The sequence below is a fragment of the Uranotaenia lowii genome, chromosome 3 (assembly GCF_029784155.1).
Source record: "Uranotaenia lowii strain MFRU-FL chromosome 3, ASM2978415v1, whole genome shotgun sequence".
Classification (NCBI taxonomy): domain Eukaryota; kingdom Metazoa; phylum Arthropoda; class Insecta; order Diptera; family Culicidae; genus Uranotaenia; species Uranotaenia lowii.
This window is the reverse complement of record NC_073693.1, coordinates 355,350,604-355,371,094: the sequence shown is the minus strand read 5'-3', so window position 1 is coordinate 355,371,094 and position 20,491 is coordinate 355,350,604. Positions and strand designations below refer to the sequence as shown.

At 38.0% G+C, this 20,491-nt stretch overlaps 2 protein-coding genes across 4 annotated transcripts in view; both read left to right on the top strand.

Moving 5' to 3' along the window:
- The window catches only part of LOC129756308 (V-type proton ATPase subunit e 2-like), a 404,689-nt gene that overhangs the window by 309,523 nt on the left and 74,675 nt on the right, over nucleotides 1–20,491 (top strand). The window lies entirely within an intron of this gene.
- Nucleotides 1–20,491, top strand: part of LOC129756300 (uncharacterized) — a 47,120-nt gene that overhangs the window by 18,422 nt on the left and 8,207 nt on the right. The window contains exon 2 of the mRNA XM_055753141.1: nucleotides 14,708–15,499. Within this exon, the coding sequence (XP_055609116.1) occupies nucleotides 14,780–15,499 (720 nt within the window). The 5' untranslated portion in view covers nucleotides 14,708–14,779. The remainder of the gene's footprint in view (nucleotides 1–14,707; nucleotides 15,500–20,491) is intronic.

Genomic DNA, 20,491 nt, shown 5'->3' with positions numbered 1-20,491 from the left:
CTTTCTCCGCAAAGTTGGTATTCAAAATTGATAACATGACGTGCACGGGAAAAATTGACAACCTTACATTTTTTAGCGTTAGCCAGCATTCCGTTAAGATGACACCAGTTATCAAGTCTAGCAATATCGGCTTGCAAGGCAAGGCAATCAACTTCACTGACGACCTTTCTGAAAAGCTTTAGATCGTCGGCGTACAGGAGCGTATCGGATTGAAGCGTGGCACACAAGTCATTCACGAAAATGATGAAAAGCAGCGGTCCCAGGTGACTTCCTTGAGGAACTCCTGACGGGGTGGCAAATGTCTTCGAGCATGTATTTTTTAGCTTCGCGTAAGCGTGGCGATGTGATAGGTACGACGAAATCCACTCGAGCAACCAGGTTGGAAAGCCAAGTTGATCCATCTTTGCTATTAGCATCTTGTGCGGAACGCGGTCGAACGCCTTCGCGAGATCGATGTAAATAGAATCAACTTGACAACCTTTCTCCAGATTGTTATTCAACGAGCTCACGTAACACATTAAATTGGTGACAGTTGACCTTTTTTTAACGAAACCGTGCTGAGAATCGGAGATTAATGGTTTGGCAGCAAGCGTACAGTCGTCCATGTATGAGAACTTTAAAAATTTTGGAGATCGAACACAGAAGCGAAATTGGCCGGTAGTTTTCGACGGAGTGTGTATTTCCCGATTTGTAGATAGGAGTGATCGCCGCAATTCGCCAGACGCTTGGAAATACCCTTTCTCTCAGTTAACGATTGAATAGACAGCAAATGGGGGCAGCTAGTGATGCAGCGCAATGTTTCAAAACCGTCGGAGGTATGTTGTCTGGACCGGGACCTTTAGTTGGATCGGCTGCGGACAATTGCTGGTATACTTCCTGCTCCGTGAGGCAAGGCAAGGTAAATTCACGTCGTGGGATTGTATGGAGGCTAGGTAGTTGTTATTTGCTACAATGTCGGAGGAACTGAAGACACTTTGGAAAAAATCGGCAAACATGTTCGTGGATTCAGTTATGTTACGTGAAGTAACGCCGTTGATAACGAATCCGCAGATTTAACGGCTAGCTTCCTTCCGGTAAGGTAACTCCGGAACCAATCTAATAAGGAACCACAGATACCTAGACGTCCGAGTTTTGCAATAGCAATTTCATGATTGACCTAGTCAAAGGCAGCGGACAGGTATGTATAGATTGCATCAGTTGGTGTGTAGCTCTTTTGCTGACATCTTCATTTTTCAATTAATTTCTGACGTTAGCATTCGATTCGAATTCGAAAATCATGAAACTAAGGAATCATAAAAATCAAGAAATGGAGAAATCGTTAAAATTTAGAAACGCAAAAATATTAGGTACTTGTCATGACTAAATGTGTGTGTTTTGTATGTTTACAAGGTATTTTTTTCTGTATTTTAAAAATTGAAAAAAAAAATAGAGCCAATCAAAGAGCAATGAGACAAACTTTTTTGTGCAAATCTCCAGAAAAACAAAATTTAAACGGTTCGTGCTGCAACTGTGAGTTTTGTGATTAAACGTTACTATACAGCTCTGATTATCAAGAGAAGAAGATTGCTGGTCCCATTTTTTTATCAGTAGTTAGAAACTTCAAGCGAGTGTGTACAGTTTCAGGCAGAATCTTTTTGCTCAGGAAACTACAGAGCGGCTCCATAAAAAGTTTTCACCAAAACTGTTTTCCATTTATTTTTGCATTTTTGATGAAACTTTACATAAATATAATTTTTACAGCATTCAATACGTATAGTATAACTACCATTTTAAAGTGATTTTCTGTGAACTTCTGGATCGAAAACACAATTCGTCAAAAAATGGTTTACAGCATTTTGAAATCATTTTAATAGATTCTTTCTTGTTATCACGTTTGGGGCACCGTAAAATGTAAGATAAATTTGAAATGGTCCGATGATTATTGATTGTTTTTAACAAAAACTCGTCTTTCAGTAAAAATTACTTCTGAAGCTTTCTGCAGCTGGATTTGCAGTCTTTGGTCAGTTGAAAGTACTGGGTTCGATTTCCGGTATCGGCAAGAAAAACTTTTGGGTTCGAATCCCATAAGTTGCCGACAGGTAAGATGTGTTCCATTGTATAAATAATCATATATTTCAGAGGGAACGCATCTGGGGATAACCTGAAGAGACTATTGCAAGCGGAGTGGATTGCCAACCATTGTAGTGTTTTATCTAAAACTTTTCCCGTCATTTGATAAAATTATCCAATAAAACATGGTTGGCGAGAAGATTCCTTACATAATTTTCAAAATCTTGTGATGAATAAGCATGTAGACACGAGACACCACCTCCACATCGGTCTGAAAATAACTTCCTTTCAAATAAAGTTCGGCAACATTTTAGACGGCTGCAAATGTTAATTAGCTATAGGCTGCAATTGGTTTAAATTTGGAAACAGTGTTCGTGTTGTTGATCGGCAGCCAAATTGCGCCGTTATTTCGGAAGGGCTGCCTGCCGCGTGAATGACTTTCCGTCACACCCCCACATTGATTGAGGTAGGAAAACAGAGAATTTTTGTGACGATTTCGATTGCTCGGAATAACAGCGATTTGACAAAAACAGTTTCAAGATTATTTCCGCCGATTTTTTTTTTGAAAAGTTCAACTGGAGCTTTATGACAGATCTTAGCAATACACGTTGGTACCAGGGTCAAGGTGCTCTAAGCATCTCCGGTGTCACGTTCCAGTGATCATTCAACTCTCGTGCCAATGTGGCAGAAGTGTGTCTGTCTGTTTTCGACACATTATCAGGTGGTTATCAGGCACAACGAGAGAGGGTGATTGAACCAATTTCTGTGATTGAAGTCAACTCCGAGTTGATGTGTGGAGGCCAACAGCGAAAAAGGTTTTCAGCACCAAGAAAAAAGGTGTTATCAGCTCACAGACACTTGGCTGCTGAAGTAGGCCAACATTTCGGGATCACTGCAAATGGGTTCGTCCTGGCAGCCGCGCTACACAGAATCTTTTCCGGTTGATAGTCTCTCAGCGCAGAACCAAACAGCTGGAATGGGGCGCTGAAAAAGAAACTTGACGTCAATCATCAATAATTTTAAGTGGCAGTGTGCTGAATGAAACTGTTAAAATTTCACATCGCACATTTTCACTGGCGGCGCCATCCCTGGCGTCTTGTTGTTGAACCGAAACTCATGACTTGCTGCGCTGTGGCCGTGTAGAAATGCAATTCACGATCAAGTGCATCTTCGTATAGCATGTGGGGGGAATTTCGAGTTCCTTCATCTTCCATCGGGGGCCAACTGCGATAATGAGACGAAAAATCAATCCAACAACGCCGCGCCATTTGGTACCGTTTCTGATCACCCGTTCAGCACATGATCGAGGGATGACTGGCTGCAGCACACGGTTGATTTTCTGTGATTAAATGGCGCTTCAGAGTCATACGAAGAGTAGGCCTGCTCTATCGGCCTCCGTCCGTCGGCTGCTGTGTTTATTTTTGAGACTCATTTCAAAACATTTTCTTCATACACTCATGAAATGATAGTAGCTACCTAGTGACGACGGGAACGAGCTCTCGTCAATTGAAATGCAATGTTATAATCGGGAAAACTGCGCCCACGTCTAGCGATGGCCAGCTTTCCAGATTCGAGCGGCAGCAAATCTGGATTAGCGAAATCCTGATAACGAATCAAGTATAGCTCTAGACAGAGTTGATTACGGCCGCATGGACACAAGTAGGAGGCACCCTGTACAATGTCATCGAAAGCGCTCTTATCTCTCCTTCGTAAGGCGGAGAAAATTGCAGTTTCCCATATTCCAAAACTGAGGTCTACCTTGCATATGAGGCCCTCAAAAACTTGAAGCCGAGACGCCGAGTACCATCACTACTGCTGCCAATGTATCTTCTCTGTCTTCTGGCCATTTCTAGTTTCGAAAGATCGAAACCGGCTCCTCGGTTGCGCCGCCGATGAGTTTTGTTCACGCGACCAGGGCGTGATCGAGCACCGCTTTATTGGCTGCCCTGCGCTGCTGCAGATTGGTTTAATTCAAAAACTAAGGAGACCAACGACCGTGTTCGGCTGTGGGAAGCTGAATTTCGTTTGGACCAATTCCAAACAGGGAAACGTTATTGTACATTTTTGGCTCTCTACGGCATACCATTAGTGCGGCGTCGTCGCCGCCAACGACGCCCGCATTCAATGAAATTTTTGATAATTTTCTTTCTTTTTCTCCTTCGCTTTGAAAGCAGCCACCGTTGATAAACTTATGTAATCTGTCCTAGACGTCCATCTCTAGAGATGACTCAGAATGAACATACAATAACATCGTTCTAATTTCTGTAAATAAATCCAAATTACAAAGGTTCTTTAAAATCTCTATCTATAGCTCAATAATTTTGTGTTACATCCTTATTAACATATGATTGCAATTTTTTCCAGATTCCGTTTTCTCTCAAAAATATAGAAAACCAATCAAATTTTATAACTTCCGAATGTGATAAGGCGGGAGGCATTAATTCCTTCAATGATGGGCTCCCAATCTACTTACAACGACTCGTGGTGGTACGATTGATGATGAATGAGCTGCCCTGGAATAAGATCAACCTTTGTTGTTGTTGTTTTTTTTTTCTTTCTTCCTAGAAACCGAAGGGGGCCTGATCCCATTACGATTGGCCCGAGGCAGAAGGTCAAACGACGTGGCCAAGGGGAAAAGCACAAAAATTGTTTGATTTTTTTCTTTACTTTGATTAAAACATGGGTTTTCCTGAAATTATCCCGCGAAAAAGGCGATCGTCTATCGATAGTTGGTGTCAAAGAAAAAACAAACCTCGAATAAAGCTTGACCAGATTATCTAATGTAAATGTTTACCTGACACCACAGGCACGAGAAGTGATCCGTTGCACTATTTACTAGTTCGGACTGTGGCAGAGGATTATACTCCTGCATTCCTAACTTTTTATCTAAGTGACAGAGCCGTCACAGAGCTTCTGCGGTAAAATCAACTATAAATAATAGCACCTCCAGACACCAGCGGAATAAGCTGTTGCAATTGCAACTATTTGTTTTTGAGATTTGTAGTTAAAATTCACAGCTTGTTTAATGGCTTGTGTGCATTCTTGAACGTAGGCTGAAACTTTTGACACCTACTTGAGAAGTTCAAGCTACTTTTTGTGCTTTTGAAGCCGTTAAATATTTTGCGACTTGATAGGCGTTTACATAATTGACCTGGTGTATACAGAATCAAAATTTTTCCGGTTGGATTTTGACCCAATGACCGAAAATTGGTGTGGAAATGGTAGGGAAAATTGATTTAGAAGGATATCGTTCCTCAGGTAGAATCGCAAAAGATATTATGATATTGCCATTTCATCGCATTCTTCGTAAAGTTGGGCGATCATATCTGTACTATTGGCATTAGTGAAATTCTCGAAATCCCTTAGTTTATAGGCATTGTTCTACCGGAGATCTTTTTTTAACAGCTTGTATGAACTATTTGAGATGCTGATAGAATTTCGACCGAAAATTGCTTTTGTCAGAATTAGTGATGTACCGAATAGTGGCATTCGGCGAACGGCCGAATACCAAATATTGACCTTTTAAACTATTCGGCCACACGAATATTCGGCCGGAAATCTGGGACAAAACATGTCAAAACAGGTTCCAAGCTATTAAAAATTGCTTTTTTTATTCGAATTAGATGAGTGTCTAATTTTTGCTAGATGTCATCTTCATAGTTGCCAAAAAGAACGATGGTCTTTAACCTTATGTATACACGGCTCGTATCCACACGGCTGGGTATGAACGATTTTTTGAAAAAACTTGTAAAAAAAAAGGGAAAGTCTGAACATAAACTAGGCATTATTCTTAAACATACAAGAGGAAAAATAAATAAAATTACTTGAAATTTAAAGTTTTCATCGAATTAAAATTAAAATTAAAATTCATTGAATTTTTGAAGTTTTAGTATAGCCAATTCAACATTTCCTCAATCAGCCAACTCTGCCACTTTCGAGTTAAAACGGAAACTTATGTAAGTGTATGAAAAAATACTGAAATTTGCCAATCTACCATCTTTCATTAAAGTTATTTCAGTAGTAACAGTGAAGTACTACATTGGAACTAACAAATCACTGATCACTAATCACTAATCGTACTTCCATACACAGCAAAAAAAGTGTTGTGACATTACATAAAAAACGTGCACATAACTTGAGTCGCAAATGCTACCTAATATTACATCATTTTGATGTTCAGTCAAAGGATGTAAAAAATTACACAAACTCGATGTATCGCAGTAGACAAACTCAACCATTCCAGCTGATTTGTGAAAAGCTTCGGATGTTATTTAAAATCATTATTTTGGATGTTTGAATGAGAACTATCGAAACAATTCATAATTTATTCTAATTTCCTTAGTCATTGGATTTAAATTTACCACTTAAAAGTTAAGCAAAGCATGAATTAATAATGAATCCCGGAATGAAAATAAACAAAGACTTTATTGATAGTGGAGATTACAGATTTATTTCTGGTTTAAACCATTGAAAGACAATTCTTTAGGACACTTTGAACACATTTGACTTCACTAAAGCTTCGGCAGCCGGCTATTAGAGCTAAACCAGAAAAGAATTGTCATCTACACGATGACCGTATCACAATATAGAACTCTTTTTTTATCTCGGACACAGGGCCTCACTCCCTGCGTTCAAGCTTTTGCTATTCTGACGATGTGCTGGAACAGTTTTTTTCCAAGACAGGCTGGCTCTCCGCTCACAAGCCATTGAACTATTTGAATCGACGTCTATAGCTTGAAATTCAATACAAGTATTTCTCCTTACGATATTCTAATTAAATACAAGCTTCAAACCATTATCGTATCGCAGATGTCCTTCTGTAAAATATACTGAAAATGGAGAAAAACAGAAATTCACAAGCAGCAATAAGTTTGCTTAGCTTTTTAATAAATTTTGATATAACTTACTTGAAAAACAGATTCTCCGAAGCTCCACATTCCGTTTCAAACATTTTGATGTGAAATTTTCTCTAAATGTCAATTGTTACAAACATTGACTACTTGATGTAATATTTCATAACCGGTTGTTATATTACACTGCATGACGTGTTCATATCGTGTACATCCTTAAGGCGGCATCCATAAATTACGTAACGCAAAAAATGCCCTTTTTTGACCCCCTCCCCCCCGTATGTCACAAATCGTAACGCTACGACGTACCCCCCTATGAAAATTACGTAACACTGACAATTACCCCCCCCCCCCCTACTTTCTCATGTTTTCAAATACTGATTTTCGAAGTTGAAAAAAGATTTTAACATGATTTTTTCTATCGTTCTTAAAAACGGAATTAATATCTATCCAAATCGCTTCTTAGTACTCATTGATGATAACTCTCTGATAAAATAAATTAATTGTCTTATTACTAGTTACTCTGTGCTTGATAACTGATGATCTACCTTGTTTTGTTCCAGGAGCATAACTTGTTATGAAAAAAATACTCCACTTAGTAATATTCGTGGGAATAACCAAAATTGCATTTTTTAAATCAATTGAGAAAAAATTGAAAAATTTCCGTTTAAGATTGGATTGAGTTCTTGGGGGTAAATGCACCTAATATTCGGCTTTCCAACGGTTGTTTCACAGATATCCAACGCATATTTTATGAAGTCTATCTCAGAATCTTTAAAGAGGAAAGGTTATAAACCATTTTCAATCTTGTTGAAGCTTCAAATTTTAAGCTGATTTTGGTTTGCTAATTATTCTGCAAAAATTGCATGACATCTAAAAAGCTGCAATTAAACTAAAATTTTTAAGGAAAAAATCGTTACGTAACGATGAACATACCTCCCCCCCTCCCCTATGTCACAATTCGTAACGCTAGAGCTTACTCCCTCCCCCCCCTAGGAGCGTTACGTAATTTATGGATGCCCCCTAAGATGTAATATTATTACGAAAATCGTGAATAATACGTTAGTTGACCTACATCCTCATAAATTACATCGGCCTGCGTTACATTTTTATTTGCTGTGATAGCCAAAACTTATGTCTGAGTCCCAAAGAATAATAAGTGTGTTATCATTCTTCTTGTCTTTGTTCATGTTTTTAATTATTTTAACATAGAAACATTAAAATGATCAAAAACACAAAATGGTTGGGCCTACCATGGAGCAGAGAACGCAGAGAGAACCGGAACACAGGAACAGGAAGAAACGTGGACCACCAGTACCATACGTTTCGAATTTGAAATAACAAATAATTTGATCAATACAAAAACTTTTTCTTTCAAATTTAATACGATTTACATCAAAACAGATCATATTATCAAAATCCATTGGCGCCATTCGATTTTGTTGTCCTTGAGCTTAACCACTCGCTGCAGAAGCTCAAGGCACATATTCTTAAAAGACCGCAGGTGGTTTTTGTGGTATTTTATCCCAGGACTCAACTAGATGGGGCTTCTGTTTACGCTAGACAGCCAAGTTCATAGGGTTAGGCCCGGCGAACTCCCCGACCACTCCGTACTCGAAATTAACCCTAAAAAAAAATCCCACACAAAAATTGGCAACTCTTTCCTTGGTAAGCCAATGTGAAGTCCTGCTGAAAAACTACCAACCAAAACCAAAATTGGAACGTGTCCACAGTTCAAGGACATGCCGTAGAACTATTTTCGATACGTAAATTGATTGATCTACACCTCTTCATGGTGTTCGGTTGATCTTCACCAGGAAAGTGAAGATCAACCAGACCTTTAATAAGACAGATTTCTGTCGTCTTGTGGCCTTTAATACGTTTGCATAGGTTCGTGATCTTTCTGGCAACCAAAATCTGTAGTTATGTTTTTTCACGAACCGCTGAACGGCGAGGAATTCATCGGCAGAAAACACGATATTTTTCAAATTTTTCATGCGCGGACCGCGCATGCTGCGCCTTCGCCCTTTCTACCCGCTCTTGCTTCTGTTCAAACGAGAGGTCTTGAAATCTTAGGATCTTATAAGGCTGGGCCTGAAGATCATCTTCCAAGATCCGACGGCCATTTTGATTCGGTGTATTAAAATCTATCGCCAATTTAGTGTTACTACGCCAAGAAATTCTCTCAGGATGCATCTTGATGATCTTCACCATGGAAGGTGTCGCCACTGTAGCTTGACGATCCCCACCATACTATACTTGGGTACTTCTGATCTCCAGGTATCTTCCAAGTGCGAGCCAAAATAAAAAAAAATACATTCACTCATAGGACAACTCACGAAATATGTCTTTCTATCGTTTCACAGCCTGGAACTAGGCAATCAAAGCACTACGTTAAGGTTCGAGGACTATTTTTACAAAAAAAAAAATACTTGATTACAAAATTAACAAAAATATCCTCTGACATCTTAGACATAATGTTAACAAGGTGTCATCTAACACGGTTTGGTATACTTCGTAATAATCACTCCTAAAATTTTGTAGTAGTTCAATTGCCGGACCCTGTATATTTTTGTTGTGGTATGTTTGTAACTTTCAGAGATATTAAACAATGAAAACATGCAATTTTAAAAGAAATCACCAAAAAGGTACCATTTAACTTCAAAATAGTGACAAAAAAATAGAAAAATTATCTCACTTATAGGTAAATTGATCAGAAAAAATTTACAATAAAATATGCGCTTTTTAAAATGATTAAACATTGTAGAACATATCATGAAGCTATTTTGACATTGAGCCTTCAAAAAGTCCATGATCACATTTTTCGAGTTTTAAACCACTGTGTATTCGGCCGAATACCTAGGCTTAACGGTTTTTTTGACGGTATTCGGCGTCGAATATTCGGTTGACCGAATATTTGGTACATCTCTAGTCAGAATATTTTTAAGACATCTGGAGGGACAATCCAAAAAAATTAAAATACCTGATTAAACTTATGTCCCAAGCAACCAGAAGTTCGGATAACATTCCTCTATCATGCTTGATCAGCTTATTCGAGTATGCTTATACAACTTCAAAAAACGAACTTTAAAGTTGAGAAAAAGTTCGCAAAAATCGCCAAACAACTTCTAACCAGCTTCAAAATCCACTTTATAAGCAGCATAAAAAATAAAAAAAAATAATCTTTCGCTCCTTCAATTGCCTTCTCAAGTCCGGTTAAATTTGTTTCATATTAATATTAATCAACCATATTTGTTACTTATTCACAACTACATTTAAAAAACATGTTTTTAACAAGCCTCGAACCCGAGCTCACCGCTTGAAAGTCGAGATGCGTACTTGCTGTTCTATATGAACATCATGAGTAGGCAACGATTTTAATCGATGTGATGATTTTCTTTATAACGACTTTCAGGTTCTTAACTTCTACTTAATTCCCACTTTCAAGTTGTTGAAAAGTTCTTCCGAAACTAAATGTGTACTTCACATTGTTGTTTCCCAAGTAACGATGTGTTTATTTATGCAAACACGAAAAAGTATATTTAAGCCTTTAAATCTACTTCAAAGTTTCTATAATGCGAAGTTGCTTTTGAACGACCGTTGGAACTAATTTTTAAAAAACTTTCAAGTTCACAAAATAGTACAACAGGGATTTTTTACGAACTACTGAGCTGTACAAAAAGACTTGCAACCCTTTGATAGCTACTTGATTTTGAAAAAATGAGAAGTACGTAACAAGTAGATTGTTTTTCTTCATACAAACTTTAAAGTTCCCAAAAAGTAGAAACAGAAACCAAAACAGTACTTTAAAGCTTTTTTTGAGTATTGGCTGAACTTGATAAAGAATGAAGTTCCACAGAAGTTTTGTACAGCCATATATGAACTTATTAGTTCGTTCCTTAAGTGATATTCGAACTTTTGGTTGCTTGGGGTGTTTGTTTTACCCGACCTAGCAACTTCTTTTTTGCTCGTTGCTCAAGGTTTATGTCAAAGTCCGTTGGTTTTCTTGCAGATTGCAAATAGGAAGATCTCTTCACCATTGAAAACGGTTAAACATTCCGAAAACTTTACGGTTTATGGACTATGTTCTTGTATGCAAAGTTTTCATTTATTTATTTTTTTTAAACCCGACTTGCTCTTTCTAAGTTTTCGGCGTTCAAACTTTTCGGTTTAGCTTGTTCCGCAAAGAAAACAGCTGTTGTTCATCCAGGGTCAACAACCTTAACTTGGCGACGACGATGGAAGGTTGTTGTCAAACCTTGGTGCGCGAATGAATGCTGGATGGCCATCATTCCGGAAAATGCATCAATATTCTCCGGGGTCACCGTGAGTCGAACACGCGCCAACCGGTTTTTTTTTTCGCCAAGTAACAACAAAAACAAAGATTTTTGCAAATTTGCGTGATTTGCGTCAAATGTTGGTCATCATGCCATCGTCGTCGTCTTCTCTGTCTCGAGCGTTGGGAACGTTGGGTAGTCCGATTTGCTAAAATTAAAACAGTCTTAAAAATGTGTTTTCCTTTGGCTTGCTTGGCCAGCATGCGAAAGGACAGAAGCTGGGGAAGCAGGGTTTGAAATCGGCGCCACAACATCTCCCTGGGCAGAAAGAAAACACACTCGAGTCGGTGGTGGTGCTGGTTAATAAAAACAACAACAGCATTATTGAAAATGTGGGGGTGTCCGGATAGAACGAACATCCCTTATTTCTAGGGCAAATATGTCAAAAAACATCTTTACAGTTTGGTATTGATTAATTGAGCAATATCCATTGAAACGTTTTTCCATGATAGACGTTTGCATTACCTAAATTAGATACAGGGGTACTCTTACCCTTCAATACTCTATGCTTGATGACACCGGGATGCCACGCGTGTAGATTACAGTCATTCATCATTCGAACGATGTCGCCGTTTCGGGCAGACTGTTGTCAATTCTACGGACGGAATCAGCACATTCAGGTCATAATGCATACGTGGTTGGTCCCAGCTGCTGGGGGGATGTTGTGTATGTAAATAGGTATGGATATCGGACGATATATTTTTTTCGGGATAAATTCTTAATGGAGACGCAAGGTGAAATCTTCGCTGCACCGGATGAATTACCATGCGTCTCCATCGGGCGCCCAAGATACGCGTGCTTGCCCGGAATTTTGCGGATATAGCGATGACCATGCTCCAGTTATTTTGTTTTTGTTCATGCTCGGCTCATCTTAAAATAGATGCGCGCAGGGAGAATGCCGTTGGCTGCAGAAATGATACACGATTCTTTGCCATTTTCCATTCGGACTGAAGTCTCTATTCAATGGACTGTAGGTATCTCATCATCTTGGCGTCGCCGTACACAATACATAGTAAAAGGGTGCCGAGTTTCGCTAACGTTTCTCCCTTCGAAAGCTGGTGGCCGGCAAAGTGTAAATGAGAAAAAAAAGGTCGCCCCGCGTAGATGGGTTTAATTTAGTCTTGATTGTACGACGACCTAGAATGGCTGTCAACGAACGGCCTCCATCTGGTCATCTTTTTATGAAGCATCCATCGTGAGTGGCTGGCGTCCTGTGAAGTAGGAGAAGATAGTACCCTGTAAAAAGGAACCGCAGTCAATTTATGATGTAAATTTTTGCACTATAGGCAGGCCAGGTTTATCAAAATAAGCTTAGTTATATGATTGAATCTGGCTTTGGCGAGGTATCCGAGAGACAACCGACGCTAGATTGCATTTTTGCTAAGTACTTTTTGAATCAAAACGTTTTGATTAAGATGCGAGGTCATTGACCTGAGAACCAGAAATTCACATGTCTATGGTTATTTTTATTAACGAACTTAGCCAAGATTTATAATGAAAACATGACAATGGAAAAAAATGTATGATAAACAACCGATGAATTCAAAAGAATCTTCTTGTTGCCTTATTGAGATATCTATCGGACACAGAGGGTCCAAGATACAACTCTTATAAGAATAAGAAATTACGGCTTCAGAGAATCTATAGTTTTCTGATTGTCAATAATTCTTTCAAATGACACTATGAAAGAAATAAAGAGTCAAACCGAGAAGCCAAAATTGGCCTGACACCCATTGGCTCAACAACAAGCAATTGAACATCTGTTCTAAAGCTACCTCACGTCTCCTATCTCAAATTTCACATCTCAAGACTTAAATCTCAAGTCTCCTGTCTTATTAAACACTTCTCACTTCTTACATCTCACTTTCTCACGTATCACATTTAAAACCTCGCAGGTTCTCATTTCACATCTTATGTATCACGTCTAATGTGTCAGTTTACTTCAAACGTTTCTCTTCACCTCATCACGTCTTGCTACAAATTCTTCATCTTCTCACGTCTCACGTCCTACGGTTCATTTCTAAACTGCCCTTTCACGTCCCACGTCTCACATATCGGGTTTCTCTTTTCACATCTGATGTCTCGATATTTAGTTTAACTAAGTAATATACATTTTTTTCATTCACGATGTCCTAGTCAAATAAAAAGTAAAACAAGTTTAGCCATTTCGTCAAATCCAGACACGCCACGCATAGGGCAATCATCAAGCTGCAGAGCACGATGGTCCAGCTTCATCTGGCCATGCCTTGCTAGGGTATAACAAAATCGTGCAATGTGTACCCATCAGCTGATACCAACAACGAATCAAAAATAAGCGTTTCTTTCTGCAGATAATTATTCGCGCGAAACTTTGCGTAACCAGGGGTGAAATTATGAATCCTTTTCGATTCGAGTTACCCGTTTCGAGTTGAACTCGAATCGAATTAGAATCAGTATTACGAATCTCGTTCGAGTTCTAAATTTTAACGTATTAGATTTCGAGTAAATCGGGTAGTAGATCATCTCGAAACGTTTCATTCGAATCGAGATCGGTAATGTCAAAGTTGGTCGAATCGAACGAAACTCGATTGTTTCGAGTTCCATAATCCCGCCCCAGGTTTTTCCTATCGATCTACTTACTTGTTTACGATGCAATCCACTGTCTGAGATTGCATGTATTTTCATAGAAATCAACATTTACTATTTAGCACTCCAAAAAACAAAAGTTGTCCTAATTTAGTGATTATTTGTGAGATAGCGATAGCTATAAGACAAAAAATTCACCATAATATTTATCAAATACTTTTTTCTAAATAATCGTGGTAGCTGACGGAGACTTTGCAAATACAGATAACGATTTTTTAACCATGCAATGGACCTTAATAAAAAAAAAAGTACTTTCCAGAATCGCTGATCATAACGTGCTCAATAGCTGCATCGCATCGTTCGGAAGAGAGCGGAGGCCGGTCAATCTGGGACCAACCCCAGCCTTTCCGAAGACGCGCAATCATGCATTCCTGTTGAACTATTAATACCCTTTTTTGTGTTGTTTTTGAATTGATGGCACTTTCCCGGCTAGCCATTATCACGCCAATCTCGATCACTAATCCATCGAGTGATGGCGCAAGTTGACCACTGGAAATTAGGAATGGAAAAGTACTATCACGTGGGATGCCACACTATTGGTTTGGTTTGCGCGTTCGATCCACTCACTGTGCCTTATGAACTGATTTGATTGGAGCAAAGAATGTTTTAAAAATAACATGCATACTGGAAGCGCACAAAAATAAACATACTGAGAAATATCAGCAAATTACAGCGCCATCGCCAATCGGCACTTGCTCCGGTGCTGGTCCGGATTCCCGTCAGTCGGTTGGCAAATATAACTCGTAAAGTACCTATACCTACTCTCTTCTCAAACTGCTGATAGCGCGTTGTATAAACACCGTTAGTATATTATTCAGGAAATTTTTTGTTTGTCTCCCATTACAGGCCACTGGAACCGTCGTGCTCGGCTGTTGTTGTCGTGATCTCCCGCGTTAATCTCGGCTGCCGCACCCGCGAATGCCAGCTTTTGCCGAGATGCTGGTATCACAGAGTCCTCCCGTCTACAGTCATTCACTGGTAGATTACATCTCGAGTCAAACGGACCACAGTGAGGCGCCTTACGCGTTTAACGGCGGGCCCAAAGCAACCAGTACGCTTAGCAGCTTTTGCCGACCTGCGTCGCTCAAACTGACGCCACCGCCTCTGCGCCGACAGCCGACGCCAGCCAACCTAGCCGCGATGCCCGCGTCGCCTAGGAGATCATGTCTGGTGGTTCGACCCGAAGATCTGAGTCCGGAAGAGGAACGCCCCCTTATTGAGCTGGACAGTCCCACGGATGTGAGCGATAAAAACCGGCTTAGCAGCAAGAAGAAGGTTGTTTTTGCTGACGACCAGGGTGGGCAGTTGACGCAGGTTCGGGTGATGAGGGAACCATCCTACATGCCCCCGATCTGGAGCTTGCAGTTTCTGGCGCACGTCACCCAGGGCCTAATTAGTCCGGTTCCACAGGAACAGTGGATTGTGGATTTCCGGCAGCCAGCCAGTGCTTATCTGGAGTTCCGAGCCAAAGTGGACGAACACAACGTATCGCTCGAGAACGTCATCATCAAGGAAACGGAACATCTGATCGTCGGCACGGTGAAGGTGAAAAACGTCAGCTACCACAAGCAGGTGATCGTCCGGTCGTCCTGCGATGGCTGGAAGACCCACGAGGACACCTACTGCACGTACACCTTGGTGAGTTTGGCCTCTGACAAATGTGTATTTTTCTCAAACCACTTTGCTAGTGATTTTTCTGAAGAAATTATTGCTGATTTACACATTTAACAACCGCTTTATAATGTACCTGAAGGTGCTGTTTCGATTGCTGTACCTCAGTTTTCTGCTCACTGAGTACAGCGAAATGAAAAAGCTCCAGTGTTTAGGACCTGATTTATTTTTATTAGGATCAATTATTTTGAAACTGGCATAGAATTTCACATTTTTTAATGTGCAAAAATGTAGCTAATTTTTAACTTACTGGAGGGTGCCGATTCCAAAATGTAAATAGTTTCTTTTCTATCAGCTTTTTTTCGAGCGTTTGAAAAACTTGTGCACTTTTTTGGCATATTACAAAAATGAAAAATGAAGGTTTCAATTCCATGATCAACTTCCCGAAGACGACCAGTAATTCTGACTTCTGAAAAAAAAGTTATAGGCGGAACTTGTCTATGACCGGACACCGCCTATGGCCGGACAACATTGATTTTTCTAAAACGCATTATCCTAATAATGTTTAACCCTATCCTTCCCACGAGGTTTTTCACGTTTTTAAAATAGAAATATTGATTTAGAACTGAAGTTCTAGAACAAAAGATGCATAAATCAAGGCTACTTTAATGATCCATTCGATAAATTTGGGTTTTTAAGTTGGATCATATATGCTCAATTGGAAAGATAACAACACATAGGGTGCAAATGAAAAACAAGAAATAGTTGCAAAAAAGCATGGAATTTCATCGTTTCATTGATCACAAACTAAAACGATCCTATTTGGTTAAGAAACTTCATTGGTATACGCATCCCTCGATAGTTTAATTATTGAAATATTTGAAATTTTCAATTTTGCATTAAACAATGGCCGCCATGACACTTGCGCAAGGAAAACAAAACATGCCGTTTTTCGAGAAAATCACGAACTTTTACAAATATTTCGAGACATGTGGTCATTTAAACAGATAAAATAACTATCCTGAAGTATTTTTTTTTGCGAAATGATTTTCATGAGTATTGATAAGAAACTTCACAAGAAGAAACGTACGTTTTGTTCCCAGTGTATCACCAGTGATCCACTTTACTTACTCCAAAATTTATATGTTTTAGTTGAAATCTAAGTAAACCATGACTTGATTTTGCTTGCATAAGCAACCTTCTGCACGTCAGTATTTTTATTTGAAAAAAAATTACAAAAATTTGTCAAGTTATTGAACAACAAATGACGACTTGATTTAAATTCGAAAAAAACCTAGCGAATCAATTTCCTTCAAATTTCGTGCAATGTTTCTTTACTCATATCTACACATTCGGTGAAAAAATGGTGTTGATCTAAAGCGCCCGCACAGTAAACGAAAATTACCGAGTTCGGTAATTTTTTTACCGAAATCCTAACATGTGTAAATCGTTAAACTGTTCGGTAATTTTTTCGTTAAAAAATAAACGAACATCGGTAGATCGTTTCTTCATTTATCGATGTTCGTTTATTTTTTACCGAAAAAATTACCGAACAGTTTAACGATTTACACATGTTAGGTTTCGGTAAAAAATTTACCGAACTCGGTAATTTTCGTTTACTGTGCAGTTCAAATGCGAGCTGTGCAAAGTTGTGGATCACCTGTGGTACCATGGAAAGGTAAGGGTTTAATACCATGGAAATAAAGTAAACAGCATCCTTATATGGTGTTTGAAATATGGTAATCCAATCTGTCAAGGTAAACTAATGATAGGCATCGAAAGTTTTCGCCTAGTAGTACGGAGAGGATCGCCTTAAATTGGCATTTGTTTTCGATCAGTTTTTTCGGTTTATAAAATGTGAATTGTACATAAACGTCATCGTTGAATGGTTATCTTTCGATAACATCATATTGTTGTCTATGACCAGACAACAAAATATTCAAAATTAAACATGATTTCAAAATGAAAATTTATTTTTTTCCTCTCATAGCACCCTCAAATGGTTATTAAATTGTAAATGGTTAAAATTCAAAAACGAAAATATGTGCTCTGAGAAACTTAATATTTTGCTGTCTGGTTATTGAAAATACTTCCCTAGTTTTTTTCTAAAGAAATGTTTCTTTCTGGTTTGTCAAAAAAAAACTTTCATGAAAGACTTCATAGAATGTTCGGTATTCGAGGAACCTACTCAAAACATCTGTGCAAGTGATTTGAGTCATTTTGCTACGTTTTTGTGCCATTGATAACAACTTTGGTGGAATAATTCGTAGTGTCCAACCATAGACAACACTTTTGGAAATCAGTGAAAACTAACATAAAATAAATTCTCTTACCACATGAATGTTTTGTAAATTAATTTTGTTCTGATATAGTTTTGTGATCAACAATATTCAATGTTGAATCAATATTTACAAAAACATATTTTTGAAGTTATTGCTGAAAAACCTTGAGAGTCCGGTAGTAGACAAGTTCCCCATAGAAGTTTTCTAATGTTACTTTTTTCCTCAGTTCGCAAAATACGGAAATTTTAAGAAATATTAAAAAAAAAATTAAGTCACATTGAATCTTCGATATTTTTAGAAGAATAAGTCAAATCGTTTTGCAGTATTCATGAGTTATATGAGTGAAAAATTTTAATTTCAAATACCACAAGACTTTCTTTAATAATGTCAGAAATATGTAGTTGAAAATTTGAAAAAAAAATGTAGAGTTTTTTTAGAGTATTAGGTATACCTTTGAAACCAGAATATCTAGACAAGATATTAACCCTTGATTGGATGAAAGTATAATACATAGTTTCAAAATCTGTTATTGGTTTTAATGTAGATTTTTCAGTTATCAAAGACCGATTTTACTCAAAAATGATCAATGTAACTTTTATGTAACCTTAAATTAAGTATATCATTAAGACAACTATGTCAGATGGTTTATAAAACAATAAAACAATAAAACAAATATAAAATTTCCACACGCCATTTCACCAAAATTAGAGTTGATGTTTCCTTGTGTAATCTATGATTTAAATTCTTGAATATTGAATCATTCGTTATAAAGTTCTTATTTTACTTTGCTATGGAAAAAGTCATAGATATTCCCAGTATTTACGAAAAGAAATGCACGGAGTATTGCAAACTATAGAGGCGTCATATCACTGGCTCCAAATTGCTTGAAATTCTTATTTCAAATGTTATTTAGAATAGAATGAGATCATATAAAGCATGGATCATCTTAAATCTGGACGCATTAAAAGGATCTATTTCGGAGCTATGTAAACTCAATAAAAATGTTTTGTACTCAAAATGTAGGACTTTTATTGCACAAAATAATTAAAAAAAAAAATCCGGTGCTGTTTTGATGAAATTTCGAACTTTTCGTCGAGTACCACTCATCATAGTGTGGACACTAGACCGCTGCAAAAAATGACTTTTTGCTCCCATATGATTTTTCGATGCCTTTTTCGTCACCAAGCATCAGTGTAAAATTTCAGATGATTTGGTTAATTCCTGAGTTAGCGCAACGCGTTTTAATTTTGTTTGGAAATTTGTATGGAAGAAGAAATTTTTGCACATTAAATCATCCAGAAAATTCTAATAAGCTTGAATTGAAGTCGGTCTTTAATTTTTGGTTTTGACTATTCTTAAGCTTCAATTTTTGCTAGCATGACAAGCAGCTAAAAATTTCATGAAAAAAGTTAGAACCATTCCAAAATAAAAAATCTGAATCCATTGAAAAATATTCAAAAATGGCATACTTTGCTTGCTAGAGCTGTTAATAATTGCATGAAATGTTTTTTTGCAAATGCTACATAAATCAATGAATTTTCTGGCAATGTAAAGCAGTTTTTTGAGATTTTTTATTTCCATCCTACTGTTACACAGCTTTCAAATAAGCAGTCAAAAACGATAAAATTAAAAAAAAATAATTTTGAAAACAAAAATTTTATGTAATATTGAATAAATTTTCTGAGCTAAAATTTAGGTTTGTGTTATGTTCACATTAAATGTACTGCAAGAATCAAGGAACATTTTCCATCCAAAGATATATTTTTTTGAACTCTCAGAACATCTCTGACGATTTTTGAATGAAAAATTTTGTTTTCTCATACAAATTTCCATATAAAATTGAAACTCGTTGCGCTAATTCAGGACTGGATAGATCGCCTCCAAAATTTTTATTGCTATTTCTGGCAGCAAAAATAACCAAAAAAAGTTATGGGAGGTGTAAAAATTTAATAATTTGAAATTTCCATACAAAACTTGCAGCGGTCTAGTGGACACCCTATTCGCTGACCTCAGCGGCCATTTTGTTCCACAATCTCTTCATCTCAGTTGCATCCCGAGTCGTCCTACCATTCTTCTTCATCTTTTGCTTGACAATTGCCCAAAATTCAATGTATGGTTTGGTTGCTTACTGGCTCGATAAGATCGTATTCCTTCGCGCAGATGAATCCTTCTGACGGTGCACCGGTCGGCATTGAATTTCTTGGCGATGTCATAATAGTCCGACTGCCCTGGGTTTACGTTGATCGTTCTCAACACCTTCGAACCATGGTATGAACCTGCTGATCGATAGTATGCATCTCACGGACGGAAACGTTTGAGAACGCTGAACACGGTCGATTTGACCATCTTTACAGATTTCGCGATTTTTGAACCCGACCGCGTCAGGTTTTTGACGTGGGTGTCCAGAATTTATTTTCGTCTCGCGGCTTTCACCACGTGTAACTTTTTTGGAACAAAACGAATTGTAATGAAATTTTTAGCACTGATGAAGGAAACATTTCCGCACAAAGTACTGTCAAAACATTCCACATCCGACAACTAGGAGCGCTATGGTATAATAAACAGTGCGTCCAGATTTAAGAAGATCCATGCTTTAAGTACACAGCAAAAAAAGTATTGGGATATTACATCAAATACCTGCACATAACTTGAGTCGCAAATGGTACCTAATTTTACATTGTCTTGATGTATCCGGCTGTTTGGAGTCAAAGAATATGTGTTTCGTACCGCTGATTCA